This window comes from Lepisosteus oculatus, chromosome 12, assembly GCF_040954835.1.
Source record: "Lepisosteus oculatus isolate fLepOcu1 chromosome 12, fLepOcu1.hap2, whole genome shotgun sequence".
Taxonomy (NCBI): domain Eukaryota; kingdom Metazoa; phylum Chordata; class Actinopteri; order Semionotiformes; family Lepisosteidae; genus Lepisosteus; species Lepisosteus oculatus.
The window spans coordinates 24,013,562-24,032,425 of NC_090707.1; the positions used below are offsets into that span (position 1 = coordinate 24,013,562).

At 37.6% G+C, this 18,864-nt stretch overlaps 2 protein-coding genes across 2 annotated transcripts in view; both read right to left on the reverse strand.

Annotated features, from left to right (window-relative positions):
* The window catches only part of ube2g2 (ubiquitin-conjugating enzyme E2G 2 (UBC7 homolog, yeast)), a 41,897-nt gene extending 30,426 nt beyond the window's left edge, over nucleotides 1-11,471 (reverse strand). Inside the window, exon 1 of the mRNA XM_069196246.1 lies at nucleotides 11,316-11,471. Within this exon, the coding sequence (XP_069052347.1) occupies nucleotides 11,316-11,358 (43 nt within the window). The 5' untranslated portion in view covers nucleotides 11,359-11,471. The remainder of the gene's footprint in view (nucleotides 1-11,315) is intronic.
* Nucleotides 11,472-12,333: 862 nt separating this feature from the next.
* On the reverse strand, nucleotides 12,334-18,081 carry LOC102682389 (small ubiquitin like modifier 3). The gene is made up of 4 exons (XM_006636645.3): nucleotides 17,940-18,081; nucleotides 16,574-16,702; nucleotides 14,321-14,392; nucleotides 12,334-13,359 (listed from the first exon to the last, which is right to left on the reverse strand). Exons 1-4 carry the CDS (start codon nucleotides 17,958-17,960, stop codon nucleotides 13,297-13,299), a joined length of 285 nt encoding a protein of 94 aa, XP_006636708.1. The 5' UTR covers nucleotides 17,961-18,081; the 3' UTR covers nucleotides 12,334-13,296.
* Between the last annotated feature and the right edge of the window lie 783 nt (nucleotides 18,082-18,864).

Sequence of the window (18,864 nt, forward strand, 5' to 3'; positions counted from 1 at the left end):
AAAGTATTTCTCTCAGTATAATGAAGCCTGCACAGTGTTCATTACAGTGTACAGGAGTTAATTACTTAATTGCTTTACTAATATTAGCGTCAACATAAAGTTGAGCCTCCTGAACTAGTTATGAGAAGGTACATTTTAAAAGGAAAATTATATATTTATAGACTGGATACTTATAGTATAACTGGTATTTGGCATAATTGATTACGATAAAAAGAAAATGTTAGTGAATTTGTAAGTATTTCATAATTTCATAATTCACATTTTAAGTCTTAAAGTAATTTCAAGGAATGGTAGTAAAATGTTTAATTCATACTACACTACAGCCTTGGCATTACTATGTCTTTTAAAATTGTACCGTGCATCACACCAAAGCTGAATGGAAAAACTCATCAGGATTAGCCTAGTTCTCCTCTTTTCATTCAGTGTCACTTTTCTTTCACTTCATCACCAAAACCATCTTTCCACCACAGGACCCCCATTTAGAACCCAGACTTTATCTTAAGTGAGCACTCATAAAAAATGCAAAGAAAGTGGTTCACGGTGATGAAAATGTACATCCCCAGAGCTTTAATACTTTAGTAACCAGTGGCTTTCAGTAGGTCACTTTGGTGTGCTTTTATCTGTATTTTGTTCTGTTGTGGACAATATATGTGGTGTACTCCACAAAACCTTGAGATTGGACAGAGCACTCACATAAAATAAATACAAAATCTCAAAGAAAAATGCTGTTTGAAAACAATTCATGCAATGGATGGTTTAAACGAATTGTATTTTTTGGCAAAGCTGCATCTTTAATGAGCAAAGTCACAGATTAAAGGGAAATGTTATTTACTCAAATAACTGATGAACATTCAATATTTTCTTTTACATCCAATCACAACCCAATAGAAGTTTCAAATTTCATCATAACTTCAGAAGCATGTCAGGTTAAACTGACTAAACTTCTTAACTGGTGCTTTTAAATCCTCAATAGTGTACAGGTCCTCTGTCTTTCCCCTCAGGTCTTCTGCCATAGATACTTTGAAACTGGCTGGAAAGAACTGTGTGCAGAAAGTTAATGGGGCATTATAAACATCAAAAGCCTCATGAAGTACTACTTCCCGGGTTAGAACAGAATTTCCACTCCAATTAAGTTAAGATAAGATCACTTTATTGACCACATACAATTTCTTGTATTAGGAATTTGTCTTTTCCCATACCCCCACTTCCTGTCCATGAGACACACAGACAGGGAGAGTAGCTTGAGATCAGAGTGCAGTGTCAGCCATTTATATGGCACCCCTGGAGCAGTTGGGGTTAAGGGCCTTGCTCAGGGGCCCAACTGAGTAGGATTCCTCTGCCTGCTGTGGGAACTGGCAACCTTTCAGCCACAGGAGCAGATCCTTAGCCCCAGAGCCACTGCACCTCTTTTTCAAACAAAAAGATTCCAACAGATTATTTTTAGGCTACAACTCTTAGAAGAATACAATTATTTTCACTCTCAAGGAATTTCTAGACTGCTCTTTGAGAGCCATTCCGTGCAGTCTTTATAAATTTTGTCTTCGTCATGGTTCATTAAACTTCCCGTTTCAGTTTTGTTTTTAGAGAAACATACTTTAATTTCAATGAGAAAACATTTGTTTACATGGTGTTCAGATAAACTTGTAGACACATTCTGATATTCTAAATATAATAATAATAATAATAATAATAATAATAATAATAATAATAATAATAATAATAATAATTGATTACACTTATATAGCACTTTTCTGGACACTCCACTCAAAGCGCTTTACAGGTAATGGGAACTCCCCTCCACCACCACCAATGTGCAGCATCCACCTGGATGATGCGACGGCAGCCATAGTGCGCCAGAACACTCACCACACATCAGCTATCAGTGGGGAGGAGAGCAGAGTGATGAAGCCAATTCATAGATGGGGATTATTAGGAGGCCATGATTGGTAAGGGCCAATGGGAAATTTGGCCAGGACGCCAGGGTAACACCCCTACTCTTTTTGAGAAACGCCCTGGAATTTTTAATGACCACAGAGAGTCAGGACCTCGGTTTTACGTCTCAACCGAAGGACGGCGCCTGTTTACAGTATAGTGTCCCCATTACTATACAGGGGCATAAGGACCCACATAGACCACAGGGTGAGTGCCCCCTGCTGGCCCCACTAACACCTCTCCCAGCAGCAACCTTAAATATGAGAATATGATCACAGCAATTGTCTAAGACAACCAACTAACAGTATTTAATTTCACCTGAAAATGTCACCAACAAAGAAGGATTTTTTTTTCAGGAGAAGCCCATGATTAATACAACGTGCAATGCCAGAATATGATTTATAACTTGACATTCACTATTCACTCAGAGTGCTAGGAAAAAAACCCGATACGTCCACTAACTACCTCATCTACAAGGCAGAGGCAATTATTAAAACAAAGAGAGCAACACCTTGAGTGCTGGATGACAACAGTACAATGGCGTGACGTATGAATGTTCTACCTTTTTCTGACAATGAAGGGATACTAGATGACACCCCTGCTTTTGTCTTTCACGCAACTAAGGATTCTGTGAAAAAACTGGTAACAAAAATGCCAGGTCCTTATCTCATTTTAAGCACGTTTATTGGCATGTCTCCATAAAAGGCATATATGCCATGAAAATATTGATCATTCATATGGTTACATTCAATTTAGGAACATAATAACATAATAGAGACAGCCATTTTGTCCATGTAACTTGTCTTGTTTTTCAGTGGATAACTGATATCCTCTTCTTTCCATTTCTACAAATATGATATGAAATATCAATTCATCAATGTGGCTTGGCTGCATGTTCCATACTCCACACTCCCACAACACTTTGTATAAAGACTTACAAACATTACAAAAGCAATAGAATTTTGTTTTGTGGGAAAGTTGCATTATTAAGGAAAAAGTAGTCATTTACACAGTACAGACTACACTAAAACGATTTTATGAGCTACCTCACGTGCTACTGTAACAACATTTATGTTCTTCGTGATTCTCTGGTGGTCTTGAGAGGTGCTAGATAGCTGACGCTCATCTAACCAGATAACCCAATCCCAACTGAGTCCTGATATTTTGCAATAGAGTTCATACAATGTTAAATTACAGATGAGTGTCAAATTAGATTTACACAATTAACACATTTTTGCTTTTTCTTCTGTTCTATTCTAAATGTTCACAAAATATTTGCCTATTGAATGTAGTTCAGGGAAAAAGCATGTAAAAGAATAAGTAACCCAAATTACATACCCCTTCAGTAACTTAATATGTTTATTTTCAAGGATAGTCACAAACAATACTTTGTAACAGAGCCTGTGGAAACTCTTCTGTGACAAACTGGCCCACCCTGAATTTTAATTAAAATTCCACTATGAAAATTATATTAATATTGCTGATGTGTAGGGACTATGCATTTTACCTAAATGTGCTTTGTTAAACATTACATTTTGTGATTATAACTTTTGTACTTCATAATAAGCAATTAAACTGTCATTCATTAACTTGGTCACTATCGCATTAGTAATTCAATACAATGCAAGTACACCTGCATGGACTGCAGATTGCAACTTTGCCAAAGAGAGTATATATCCCTTGACAGTATTTACCATTTTATTTTCTAGGAAAGATGGCTAGTGCAATCCCTGTATAGTAAATGTTCCACGCCAATGAATAAAACTGGAGGGCTCAGATCAAACATTAATATAATTTTGCATTATTGGACAAAAATTCAGGAACTACATATACTCCAAATGACTAATGCCATATAGGGTATATCTCCAGCAGATATGTTTGAACAGTCTGAGAGTGTCCAAAAGGATGATAAAAATAATTTCTTACTGTGTGTCTCTAGTTTAATTGAAACCAGCCTTTCTAAACTAACCAAAGGGGTTTATAGTTACCAATTTGATGTTTTTTAAGATGCATTGTTCTATCGAGTAGGAAAAAATTAATAATTACGAACAGCTGAATGTGAAATAATGAGTGAACCACTAATTTACCTGGCTCAAGTAATGTGTTAATACAGTTATGTGAAAAAGTTTAGGTTGTGCAAAAGTTTAAATTGTGTTTCAACAAATCTTTAAGTGAACAGAAGCTGACACAACCTCTACATGATATGAAGTTAAACTCAACATCTTTCTGCAAATTGTAATGCAAAACTACTAATTACTTGCTGATTTTAATAGATTGAAAAAATAAAAAAGCATAAGTTGCAGGTGCAAAGGTTTAGGAACCCTTTCAGTTGATTCATTACTTAATTTGTTTCTTTCAAAACTTGATTGAATTGTTAGGCCTTAAATTAAACCAGGTGGAAGACAATTCCACGTATGAACAAATACCTGACCCATATAATCTCTCGGGTGTTGACTGTTGTTTCTGCTGAATTTCAACAACCATATTGTCTATATAGCACTGTTGAAGTTAAGGCAAGATCTTAAAGACCCAGAAAAATCTGCAATAGAACTGCTTGAAAACTGGTAAGATCTACGAAGCAGAACCCAAAGATCACTGCAAAGAACCTCCAGAAAAGTATAGCCGACACTGGAGTAGTTATCCACAGGCCCATAGTACAGTGTTGCTCACACAATAATGATCTGCACAGGAGAATTGTCAGAAGAAAAACCTTTCCAATGACCTCATCACACAAAATGTCTAAAGTATGCATAACAAAACCATGATAAACTGGAAAAATTTTTAAACAAAGTGCTGTTGAAACAAAAACTGAACCCCATAAGATATGCTTGGAGAAAAACAGGTGAAAAATTTAAAGAAAACGAACACCACGCCAAACAGTAAGCATGAGGGTAGATCGATTCAGCTTTGAGGTTGTGTGGCAGCCAGTGGCACAGGAAATATTGTGTGGATGGAAGGACAAATGGATTCTATTTATCAACAAATCCTAGAAGCTCTTGTCCCAGAGTCTTAGAAGAAATTGAAGCTAAAAAAGGTTGCATATTTCACTAAGACAACAATGAGAAACATACATCAAAATAAACCATGAAGTACTTATAGGTTAAAAGATTAAGGTGTTGGAATGGCCGTCACAGTCCCTAGACTTGAATATTTTTGAAAGTCTGTGGGACATCGCAAACATGTAGCGCACACAAGAAGACCCAAGAACATTTCTGACCTAGAAGAGTTCTCCAAGGAAGAGTGGGGAAAAATTCAAAAGGCAAGAAGAGAAAGAGCTTTAACTGGCTACAGGAAACATTTGGATCGACCAAAGGAGGTGTTAATAAGTACCAACTGACAGGGTTGCCCTATTCACAGTTTCATTATTTTGAATATCTACAAAACTGTCAATACTAATTGTGCATTATAATTTGCAGAAAGATGTCATGTTTAAGTTTGATGCCTACACATCTGCTCACAAATGTATACAAAAACAGGGCCCTGATTATCCCTGCCAACACCTGTGCTCAATCATTAGGCTGTCAATAGCCATTTTGGCTCAGTGACTGCTCTTCTCTAAAATTGCCACCCGAGATGCATAGTCTACTCAGAGATGTAGACTCCACCACAAGCCAAAGAGAGAGAAACAGTCACATGAAAAATCTAGCTGAACTCAATGGTAGAGGAAATTTACTCCTGAATCATTATGGTAATTGAATAATCCAAATATATTTTACGTCTTATTCTTGATAATTATTAAATCTTGTTACGACTCCTTTAAGTCTCCACTGTCGAGAGGAGGATTAATATATAAATATGAATTCTGTATAATTAAAGCTTCAGAGCTTGGTCTTTAAAGGGGAACTGCAGTCCCGATTTCTCAGACCGTGATGACAAAATAAATTGATGATATTGGAAAATTCTACAGATTCCGAATTAAGCCCAAGATCGTGAATTTTGTGAAAGTACTCCATGTCTGCCATGTTGTCCCGTCGCCGCGCTGCTGCTGGTCTCGTCACAGGAGAGAATGAGAGTCTGCGAGAATCACGACGTGTAGCGGCCCTTCGGTGACCTGCGTGCAGAATCGACAAGTGGCACTTGTCCGTAAAGCTGTCTCAAAGATGAGAGCAGTATTTCTATGGGATTAAAAGAGCTGTATTCACAAGCCTGCTTCTTTTACAAAGTAATAGGGCCGCTTCACGTCACCGGACATTTTGTTGCCTCGTTCTGAATCACAGACAATGAGAACAATATGGCACTGCACATACCTGGAGATTAATAATAATAATTAATAATAAATAATTTTCTGGACAATCCACTCAAAGCAATTTACAGGTAATGGGGACTCCCCTCCACCACCACCAATGTGCAGCATCCACCTGGATGATGCGACGGCAGCCATAGTGCGCCAGAACGCTCACCACACACCAGCTATCAGTGGGGAGGAGAGCAGAGTAATGAAGCCAATTCATAGATGGGGATTATTAGGAGGCCATGATTGGTAAGGGCCAATGGGAAATTTGGCCAGCAAATCTATTTTGTGATGTAAATTGGTGGTTTTACACACTACTGTGTACATATTTACTTTCGTTGTGGTTTCAAAGCTCTCATCAATGCCGATTCTTTCCAACTCAAAAATATAAAAATAGCATTGCAGTTCCCCTTTAAAGAGCAGGACAGTTATTTTTGTTTAATAATGGCAGACTAGTTATGTACTATACTGTACACCACACCAAAAGAAAAGAACAAAATGTTACACGAGCCTTCAGGCAACTGAATTAAACTAAAGCCCAGTTGTACAATGACTTTCTCTATAGCAACCAATAGCTTTCTGATCAATGTTAATTCTAAAAATGTTGATGTGAATGTCCATATTCTTTAAATTATGGGTTAACAGAACCTACTAAAAAACAGCACTGTAGTCTAAAGCACAGATATGTGAGCAACAAGATCATTAGGAACTATAGAGCTACATGGGACACAAAGGAACATACAAGCAGAGATTTAACTAGATATAAACTGAAGTCAAGTATCTGATTAAATAAAGACGACATTTAACTCCCCAACTGCAGTTTTAATGGATTTCTGTACTATAGCTGCATTTACAGAACACAGAACAAGAAAGACATTGTTCTTATAAATAATATATCATTTCTTGATCAATATGCAGAAACAGAACAAAGCAATAATATCTAAATTTATTTCTCTAAGATCTTTTCTATTATTTACATCGTTTTCTTGTTTCAAGCCTTAATATAGACATGCTGCATAATTCACTGCTTGAGTGTGCCTCTATATCAAGGTTCATGCCTAGCAAATCAAAGAATATTTCTTACAGATAAAAGAAAGCAAGCTGTTGACCCTGTACACTAGTGTTCAACAAACCCAAATGTACACCTCCCCCACTCAAATAAAACCGATCTGTGTTCCCTTTAAACTTTATCATATTGACAAAAGCTCTGTATACTCTAAAATAAAATTACTTTCATCTACAGTATTACTTACAGTAAATTAATTTTGATTGGTATTATCATATGTGTATCATTACCTGGTCTCACAATTTAGAGATATCTATGAAAAACGTATCCATCACTATTATCACTTCAAGGAAACATGCTGTTTTTGTAACATGTATGAAGGGTGTCTCAATTTTATGCATCATAGTGGCCACACACATACAACTAACAAGTTCAAGTTTATGTGTCATTCCAGCCATATACAGTATACAGAGGAGCCAGATATCGTTCTCCAGGTCTACGGAGCGAATACAGACAAGGCACTGACAAGACAAGGTTATAGAAATAAGTCTATTATTTATACTGCTAGATGTGTACTAAAAAACACAACAAAAAGAAGTGAAAAACAGTTAATTAATAAAGTACTCTAAATGAAAGAAAATTACTTTCCAATATAAAACAACGGTAAACATACCCACCCCCCCACCCCCCAGAGTTGGGATTACGGAGATATACAGACCATGGATCATGAGGAACAGAACAGAAACTGAAATAAGAATCCTTGCCTATTCTGTTGTCTGTTATAATCACTTCGGTAATCCAAAACAGTGTTGAAATGTCAGAAGCCTGAAGTGATTGCTAGCTGATTTTTTTTCCACTTAGCATATTACAAATGGCCACAACTTCTCTGATGCATCGCAATCTTTTTACTCCACATGATGCCATTAGTCATGATTGTGTTCAAAATAGGTCTAGTGCAAGGACATTCTACATCAAAGGGCATATTTCTAAAAATCATCCATTTTGTAAGAGCTGTACTTTTTTGTTTGTCTTGTACTGTATACCATCTCTTCTCATTGGTACAGAGGTTATCTGAGCTCCATAGATGCAGTTTATTTTTGGAGGGACTCTAAGCTCAATGCATACCACACAACTACGAGAGTCGAAGATTCTATTGCCTTGCTGGATTTTGGGCTGCAATAACTCAAGGCTTTTAATTCAGAACTATTAACTATAATTATTTACATAGCATTTCAAAGGCAATGACAAAGCTGAGGTTATTTTACTAGGTCCATCAACTGTGAAAATCAACGGTCCAAGCGTTGCATTCATAAAATGGTGTTTATGATGTTGTAACATTTTAACAGAAATGAAGCACCTGGCAGAAACCTACGAGAATGCCAGGAGAGCATGCAAACTCCTCACAAACAGCGTCCCAGGAATTGACCCCAGGGCCCCAGTGCTGCAGGGCAGTGAGGCTGATCACTGTGCCTTCATGCTTGCCCTTTATTTTTTATTTTTCTGTAAATACACAAAGATGGCCTTTATTAAAGGGGCAGTACAGATTACAAGTAAAAGAGTAGACTGTACCTTTTTGGTGAATTACAGCATCAACATTGGAATTTCAGACTGTCGTTTTTAGGAACATCTTAAGGCAGCATGGTGGTGCAGTGGTCTGCATGACTGCCTTGCAGTGCTGCGTCGCTGGGATCGATTCCTAGAGTGCTATCCGCGTGGTGTTTGCATGATCCCCCCCATGTTCAAACGGGTTTCTGCTGGCTGCTCCCTCCCAAAATCATGCTGGTAGGTTAATTTGTTAATTTTGGAAAAAGAAAACTGGCCCAGTTATGAGTGTCTGTGTCTCTGCGTGCTCAGTAATAGAGTGCATCCTGCCTTGAGCACGCTGCTCACCGGGTTACGCTCCAGCATCTCCTGTGACCCTGTACTGGATGAAGTGGTTAATAAATGGAGGGGTACACTTTGTTTACACTGCTACCCTTCACCACAAGATGGCATCTACTGTTATGTCTTTTTTTGTAACTCGAGACGCTCTTGCACTTTGGTGAAAAGCAGCATCAATTGTGCCACCTGCTGGAGAATATCTAAATTAGCAGCCAGCGGAGGACGAAAATGTTAAGCCTGTTAATGGAAACAGAACTTTCTAACCTTTTTAAAAGCTGTATTTCATAAGTGTGTGCCATAAGGATGGTAATCAATTGTATTCAAACCAAAGTTGTGCTCAAATGAAAACTGTGGGTCATTTTTTACTCACCATGATGCCTGTTTTTCAACTCTTGAGCGTTTCTACGTTGTGTCGTGCTCTGGTTCTACCCACTGTTGAGAAACTAGTCAATCACTTTTTTCCTCACCTCATCAAGACTTGACTACTGCGATGACCAGCTTGAGGTTACAGCTTTCACAGTGTATTAGATATATATCTGCCTGTCCTGACATTCCAGAACACGTTATACAATATACACTGAATTAACACACTGACTGATTCTTTTGTGTTTAATTTAAGGTTTTCTCCCTCCGTTGTACAACACTTGGAGCTCTGTTTGTGAAAGGCGCTTCATACAACAGTTTCCTACTCTTGCATTGAAAGAGAAACCGTGTGGTGTTTTCGCAAAGAATGCAATCGCGCCATCTAGAGAAAAGGAAACCGTACTGCAGAATTCACAGAGCCGAATATAACTACATTTGAAACACTGAATACTTATTTAACCATGATGTGAGGGAGGAGGGGACGTGGAGTTGCGATTCACAAAATGGTGAATGTAACAAGCTATCACAAACTGCAAGTTAGGAGAAATCTTCTTAAAAAGCGAACTTTACAAAAAGGCAGTCTGCAACAACACGTTGTTTATATTGGAAATTTTTCATGTTGGTGAATCCCATCAATAAATGGGAAACTGAGGTAGTCTGGACATGTGGTCGTCTTTCTGGCTCAAATGATTCAAACTGAGGTCTGTTTTGTTTCAATTATTTTACCTTTATTTAAATAAGGCTGAGCGCCTGGACTTCATTCATATACACTATTATACAATGGGCTTATACACAATCAGGAATTATAAAATGTATGTGAAGAGAACCAACTATGCAAACAAAGTCTCCATTAGTGCCTTCCGCATTTGTGACCTTTAGCGTCAGTAATACAACTAAAGCTTTGCATTAGAAAGAAACAAGAAATCTGTGAAACACCTTAATTAGATTATTTAAAACCTTTATCACATGTTAACTGCACATGAGCAGCCAATAAGGGCTCATTAATTCGATTTACTAATTAAATCTAATTTACTCGCCATTAGGTGTTGCTCGTCATTAACATCACATTCACGTCCACATCCATTAATTGAAAAGCCTACTTTTTGTACTTGAAATCGCAGGTTTACCACGATTAACTTATCTTAAAATATCTGACATTTCCATGGCAAGAACCATATAATTATATTTCTTCTAAGAAGGAGGAACCGAGTTGATAAAGTAGAACAAATGTGAAATATCCGAGACAAATATACAAATGTACAGTTTCACGAATTATGTAGCTTAAGCAAAAACAAACAAAAATTCCAGCTTTGCATACATCATTGCACGACCATATTTCAAAACCGCATTTTCCAAATAAGATTTAATGTCCCTTGAACCACTGGATTCATAACAGAAGGACAAGTCTGACTTCAAGGACTGTGCTGTATATGGTCAATAACAGTATACACTAATATAAGAAAAGAAGCTTCGTACAAAATGTACTGCGATTGCTCCTACATTTTAACGAAAATAATATTATACTAAAACAACCTGAAACACAATCTCTAGATATATCAAAAGGCCACAGCAAGGAGTCATTAGAGCGAAACTGAACTGAAACAGACGAATTTAAATATTTCAGTCCATCCTGAATTTGGTATACATTCCCAACCCGAACATTGTATGAGAAGAGTTGCTGCAAATCATCTGACCTGGTTCCAACTAAAATCCCACCCGAAACTCAGAACTTCTTGACTAAAACCAGTGCTCAGCAGCAGCCTGCTTTATCAAACACATCAGCACACACCGCAAATAAAGGCTGTCATTGCTTCACAAGCTTTTCGGAACTTTTCAGATTAATCAAACTAAATTAGCACAAACAACGCCTAACAGACGTTCACAATACGCAGCTGCACTCACGTTTATATTCAGCCATAAGTCTTTTCAACGCTGTCCCAGCCATTTATAAAGAAATGTAACGAAAGAAATAAAAACTAGGCTAAATTCTTCCTTCCTTCGCAGACCTATCAACACAACAAACGCAAGTGCAGAAAATAACCTGTTCCGGGTTATTTTAGAGCACGCAGATGCTAAAAACTATCCGCTTTACTTACAGCACCCCCTGAAGGCCGGAGGACTTTTATCTGCGAAATCAAAATGTAATGTCAAATTAGTCCACACCTCCCCAGACCTGTTTTTCATTCATTAAAAATACTTCTTAAACTAGGATTTATCAAGTTACGCAAAAACTGAAAAGCAAAGCAAAGTGTTGTCTTCCCAAAACCTCTTACATTTACTGAGATATCCCAGGTAATCAGCCCCTGTACCACCCTTGACATCAAACACAGTAAACTTTTTTCCTGCAGTACCTCATTGTGATCCTGTAAAATGTAAAAAACAGATTTCTTGGGATTTCCTCAATCAAGTAAACTTAGTTTCTCTTTCTGTGTGCTGGTAATAGGTGCAGCTAATGCTTAATAATAATAAACTTTATTTTATATAGCACCTTTAAAGGTGGCTTCTCAAAGCGCTTGATAATACTCATTCCTTACACAATCCTTGCTTTGTATAAATCTGCAGATACTGCTCAAAGACTTTAGAACGCCAAGTTAACTTAATCGTAATGGGACTCTTTCAAATTCAGTTCACAAATAGTTGTTGAATTTTATAAATGACATAAATGGGACCAATTATTTTTCATTCCTGTGGTCTTTATCATTAAAATCACCATAGAGTGTGCACAAATGTTCTGTTAAGAGCAGTAACTAATCTCAGTGTGAAAATATACTTTTCAATGTTACAACCAAAGCCAACGAAAAAGGTGTGTGGCTGGCATAAAAAACCTTAGATGAATGTAACAGTCAGGTGGTTAGTAGTGGAGTGAGATTATTATCCAACAGAGAAAATAGGCTTTGAAACCAATAACCTTGACAAGCAATCTGAGTACCAAACTATATTTATTGTATACAGTAGTAAAGGACAACAAATAATGTACAAATCAGTAGAGAAACATGACAGATTCAGTGGAAATTTCTACCTTGCCCACCTCCCTCCCACCCCAATGAAAAGGAAATGCAGAAACTCGCAGAATACAGGTTAATGAAGCAAGACTCTCTTGAACAATTGTGTAGAAAAAAAATCATTACACATCTTAATTTTAAAGAAAACGCCCATTCTTTAGTCCGGAAGAAAAAAAAAGGTGAGGGGAAAACCAAACTGTCAAGTCCACTTCCCCTCATTGAACAGTATAAGGTTGCACTTTAAGTCAGTTAACACCATAGTCATCGAGTCTGCTTTAAAATGCAACACTTTATACCTCCTTTCTTTATAAAGCATTATACAATGAACTTGAACTTGTCTTGTCTACTTCAAAAAAAGGTTTGCACAGTATACTGTCTACAAAGCAGTTTGTACCCCAGCATTACTCCAAAATAATAATTGTGGCTTTATTAATTTAATCTCAATTGGTATCATAAAATGAGCCCACTGAAAAACGCACAGCATGACTCCAAGAATGTGCTCTTTACAATTTTTTACACTCACTGAAACAAACCTGAACTTGATTCCCCCCAACACCTCACAGCCCACCATTAAATTCCACGATTAGATATCATGCATTTTTCGAGGGGAAACCACAATTGCTCTCTACGTACCATGCACTTTAATTCATGTGTACTCAGGATGGATGTTTAAAGAATCCTTTGCTCCCAGTGAGTCATGGTTATCATTTAAAACCAGCGTTCAAACTCAGACTTTGTTTCCACAACAGTCCAGGGGGGGGGTTTATGAGGAAAAAACATTAAAACCGAGTATTTGGAGGGGGGAAAAAAGAAATAAAAAAGCTTAGTAAAGTGGGTTTTACTCCAGGTCCGCAGTCCTCTTTAAGGAAGGATGTACACCTTTAACACACTCCACCGGTCTGCTGTTGAAATACATCAATAGTGTCTTCGTCTTCCATCTCAAGCTGAAAGCAAACACATACTTTTCATATAGGGAGTTGTTTTCAAAATGTATACACAATATCTGCAGTTAACAAAGGCCAAGTTCTTTACTATGAACAAACTTGTTGATAATCCAAAATCAGAATGACATTAAAAGCTTCCTTCTACTGCAAACCAGTGTTCACATCATTTAATTATCTGGTTCCAGTTTTCAAGGATTTACTTTTCTATCAATGCCTCTTGACTATAGATCTTGAAACAGGATATCACTGCTCAATATACAGCAATTGAACACCGAAGATCACTTCTTCCAAGGCTGTATGGTCAGTGAGTGCCAGTGCAGACCTTCAGAGTGGCACTTGTTGCAAACGTACAAGCACTATTACACAGTTCTTCAAAAGCAACAAGGACAACATTGTGTAATTGCCCTCTGGTATGCCTGAATGCAATACTTATAATCGGTCTAAATAATTTTTTAAACATTACATATTAACTGTAATATGTAAAAAAAATGTTCACCTCAAAACAAACTAAAACTTGTAATAGACAAGTATTCAAGTCAACAGGCGTTGGACCTCCATACTTATAAAAGAAGTGATACTTCTGATGCTTCAAACGTGCTGCAGGTTCTTGCTAAAATAGGTACAAATTACATTAAGCTATCAATAGTTCAGGTTTGCTACTGTGACAGGAAATGGAATAAGTATTGCCTGTATTTCTATAGTGCCTTCAGTCCCAAATCAATCACATGTATGAGGAGATCTATATTGTTTACTACAGAAGTGGGCACTCTCTTGGAAGGCCTGCAGCATCCATTGTGCTCCAGCAGCACAACAACAGAACACAGCAGGTAATGTCAAAAACATCTCATTTCATTTAAGAAGGCAAATTCAGGTGGAACGGACAGGGCGAGCCTAAAACTACAGTTGTGACAAACAGAAGCAGGCTTTAAGTGCCTCTCAATTGTTTTGAGTTTGTCCTTACCTGCGCAGGTGTGTCCGTTTCATTGATTGGCTGTCCATCAAACCTGAATCTAATTTGCCTAATTGACAGACCCTGGGAATCAAAAAATAGAAGAGTTAAACCCTCATGAATAACCGCATCTAAACATTGCACTTTGCAACATTACCAGTTACCACTCTAAATAGCTCAAATGGCAGTCAAAGCTAAAATACAATATGTTGTCATTAAAGGTGCAGGCAGACAGTGACTATTACATTTCCCATGCCTCCAAAGCAGCACACTGGTGAATGTGCTTGATAAGCACAGACTAAAGCTCTGTGGTCACCAGTTTGATGTTGGGTCACGTCACTAGCCAGCAATGACAGGCATTTCTCCAGTGAAAAGCATGCGACTGACTGAGCACTGCCGAGGTTAGGCTGCAGAGTTGACCAGGGCCCTCAGCGACACACTGAGCCCTGTGGTTTCCTGGGTGCCTGCACATATGATATGCTGTTCGGGGATGTGTCTTTCCTCCATTTAGCACTGAGCCTCCAGATGTAGTGCCTTTGACATGATGAGTCTCCCTTCACATCCTCATTTTCCTGCATGCAGTGACAGGGCTCATACTTGTGAGCATAGGTGAGCAACACACAGCTGGCTAGTCCTAATCAGCTGGGTCTAATTACAAGAACCATCAATATATATATATAATATATATATATATTACAGGAAATTGAAGAGGAAAACTGCTCCCTCATATTTCTAGCCTTCAAAAAATGGACAATTCAGAAAATCACAGAATACTTGTGGACTAATTATAGACAAATACGTTTATGATTAGGCTTAGCACTCCATTAGAAAGATGTTTCTCTGGACAATCCTCAAACCTTTAGAGACAGAAATGTTTTTTGAAAGAGTACTGCTATAATCACTGGTACACATCTTTAAAGCGGAGTAAGAGAGGTAAGCACTAACTGTAACATTCAGCACTTAAATGAAAAGAACACAAAAATGTGTCCTGTCCTTTATAAATAACTCTCTAACAGAACTATTTCCCTGATTACTGTTTTAAGTGTGAACCACAAAACCTACACTGAAGCCTGCCATAAATCCAATCCATCTGTTGACTAAACAGTAAATAAGCACATTGTCCATATAGTTCTATATTATCCTAAATAATGTGGGCATGCAATAAAATATAATCAGCATTATACTATTTAAACGTTGACAGTTTGTGCATTCCCAGACTGATCAGGGCATATGCAGGACAATTGTTAACATAACATTCGCCTACACAAAGACAATTAAGCACAGCATTACATAATTCTTTCTCTCTAAAACAGACTCACTGTGACGTGATTCCAAAGGAACAAGTTAAGATTAATTCCACACAGAAAACTAAAAAGAAAATACAGCTGCCGGCTCAACAGTCAATACATTGAATTTCTCCTTCTATGTTTCAGTGTGGAATTAACCATTCCTTGTAGCCTAAGAGGTGACGGTTTTTGAGAAAACAATGGTCAGGAATGCAGGTTTGTTTGCATGTTGATATAGTTAAAATATTGCTGTTTTTTATTTTGCATTTGAGCTTTAAAGCAAGCCACAACTGTCTTTTCTTCAAGTGCTGCTACAACTATTTTGCATATACTATGCCTTGCAGCATGGCGATATTTTAAAAACTAAGATTTTAGTGGGTATTTTTGGCTTGTTTTAATTTGTACTGTAATTGCCTGATCCATGTAGTAACTGTAAAACCCTTTGTCCCCAGTACTGTAGCCTGGCATACTTAAAAGGCACATCTGCACTGAATTCTTTTTTTTGTTTGTTCGATTTCTCTGGAACTTGGGTGCTCACCTTTTAAAGGCACGATTGTGCTCAGACCAGATTATTCCTCAAAATAAAAACATAAAGTCCTGCAAGTGTCCAAAGTTTGAGAAACCCCATGGCATAATTCTTGCACCCACATACACAATGTGCACTTAATAAGCCTGTGCAATGCTGAAGATTTTACAGGCTCCATCCAAGAAAAGATTAATCATTATGAAGGGAAAGTAGCTCTAGATTTATACTGTATGTGCACACAATTACAGATGTCCTGCATCCACACATGAATCAAACCTTATGAATTATTTTGCACCAATGCATACGGGAAAACACCACCGAAGGAAAGAGTGCACGTCCTAAAATGTTATGAAGATATGCAGTCTTTGACACTCAAGTATGGTTGCCTACATCCTTATAAAGGCACTTTAAGGAAGATCGCGGTAAAGAAAAATACTTCAAAGGAATGTTTACCTGTCTTTCGCAGTATGCCTTCATAAGTTTGCTGAGGGGGGTGTGTCTTTTAATTTTAAACTGGACAACAGAGCCATCCTGACCAGCCACCTTCAGGTTAATGTGGTCATTCTCGGTTTTCACTGCTTCCTGAAAGTGAATTAAAAACAAGACTATCAAACATGGATTAATCGCTCAAATAAATCTACAGAAGACCTGTAGGTCTTTTTTACATAGTAACAAAGTAGCTTGATGTAAACAAATCAAGTTACTTTAGAACCCTCATAACGTGTACTAAAGCATCGACCATTTTTTCTGCGCACTAACTGCTGAAAGCATCTCATACGTTGACTATTTTTTTACTTTTTGACAGCTACAGCGAAAATCTTTACAGTACGTAATGATTTACTTGAACCAATGTATTCCTACGGATCGTTGTGTTTAATACCTTGGCAGAGCATCACACATGGTGAACCCTCCAGCTCCAGCAAAATCGCCATGTTTTATCAGTTGTGCTGCATAAATTGGAAATGTTGTACTTTTTATCATTATTGCCAAATATAAAACGTACCTTACGTTACTATTACTAGCCTAATATTGTTATGGCATAGAATTGGCATGACAGGAGATGTTCATAATTTGTAATCGAAAAAAGATGTACACTTTATTCTCAACGAATGAACTGCCTTATTTCAGTACAGGGGAAGAAACGTTCTCATTAATTGATAGAGATTGGGATTTATTGTAGTTTCACGTTCTTTCTCAACTTTGTAATTTGTAACAAGGTACAAGGCCATATTCATTAACGTACCCCCTTCCCCAGTGAAATTACAAACTAAATGGGACGAAATCATAGTTAAAACAAATACCTATGTAAACAAACGAAAAGGTAATCACTCCCTCCACGGTCGTGTAAAGTGTGCTTTACCAAAAAGCACTGTTAAACTGCATAACGGTGATGCGCTCAGCTTTGTAAATGGAGGCTGCTTGCACTGTGCATCTTTCCGCTCAGCACCTCTCTCCTTTGCGGCATTTCTTACGCCGAAGGCGTAGCTCTGCTTTGCGACTCCATTACCCTTTCACAAAGAAAATCGCGCAAAGCACACACTGAATTCCAACCCGAGGAGATTGCGCGGCAGAGGGAAACAATGGCGCAATTTCAATGAAAAGCCCCATCCTAATGCACCTTAGTAAATTTTGCTGAAGAACCAACCTATGCTTCCAAATTCCAAATAGCAGATTTTATTTTTTTTATTGCATATATTTTGGTTCTCATTCTACTCACAAAAATGAGGAATCCCCTGCCCTAAACACAGCCTGATTGCCCATACCGCTAAATAATCACACAAAATATAAATCGTCTTTTTTTAAAGCATCAGAACCTTACCTTTGGCTTTTCTTCAGACATGATGCCTCTGATTTGTAAGTTTTCGGTGTGGATTTATTGAAGGACAGCTTTTCAATACACCTCTGCCAGTCGTCTCCACCACTGGAACGCGCCTTGTGCCTGAAGAGCCCAGTCACTGATAGGTAGAAAGCACGTCACGTGACGCTTTCTCGGGTACGCGCATGTCCTGCAAGCAGTTGGGTGTCGCGGAGATCGCCATAGTGAGGATTTTTGCTTTAACTTGCTCAAAACTAACTGTATGTATAATGCGCTGGAACAAACAAGTTTAGCTAATCTCTAATATCTGTATACACCAAAATAAATCAATTTTCTAATTAATTTATACAATGCCGTTTATTCTGATATGTGATATTTGATTATTTTATGACGACAGGGGGCGCTCGGTGTTCGGACGAGAAAATAAAGTACTCCTACAGTACTGTAAGTTATAGTGATATTTACAGTAAGTGATAAACGAATGCTTGACATTTACCTTAAATGACACATGTTACACATGTAGCGCATTTAACATGTTAAATGACAAATGTAGAAGCGTCTCGGACAGTGAACCATTATTGTCTTTTGCATTCAACTGATAAAAAGTAGATATGTGTGCAAAATTACTTTTTAAGTTATTTTGACTGATGATAATCGTATAAGAAGCAAAGGGACGAGGGAACTACCCGTAGTGGTTAAATAACATTAAATAAATCAAATAAATATTATTAATTTAATAATATCCTTAAGCACATTGAGAACGATTAATGTGCCTTCATATTCACTGGGAATTATTTTTTATATCAAATAGATCACATAAGAATACAAGGTTCAGCAATACCGTCTAATGCATATTAAACGATTCCCCGGACGAGCACTAATTCACAAATCTTACAAACACTGAAAACATTCTGTATTGAGTACTTAA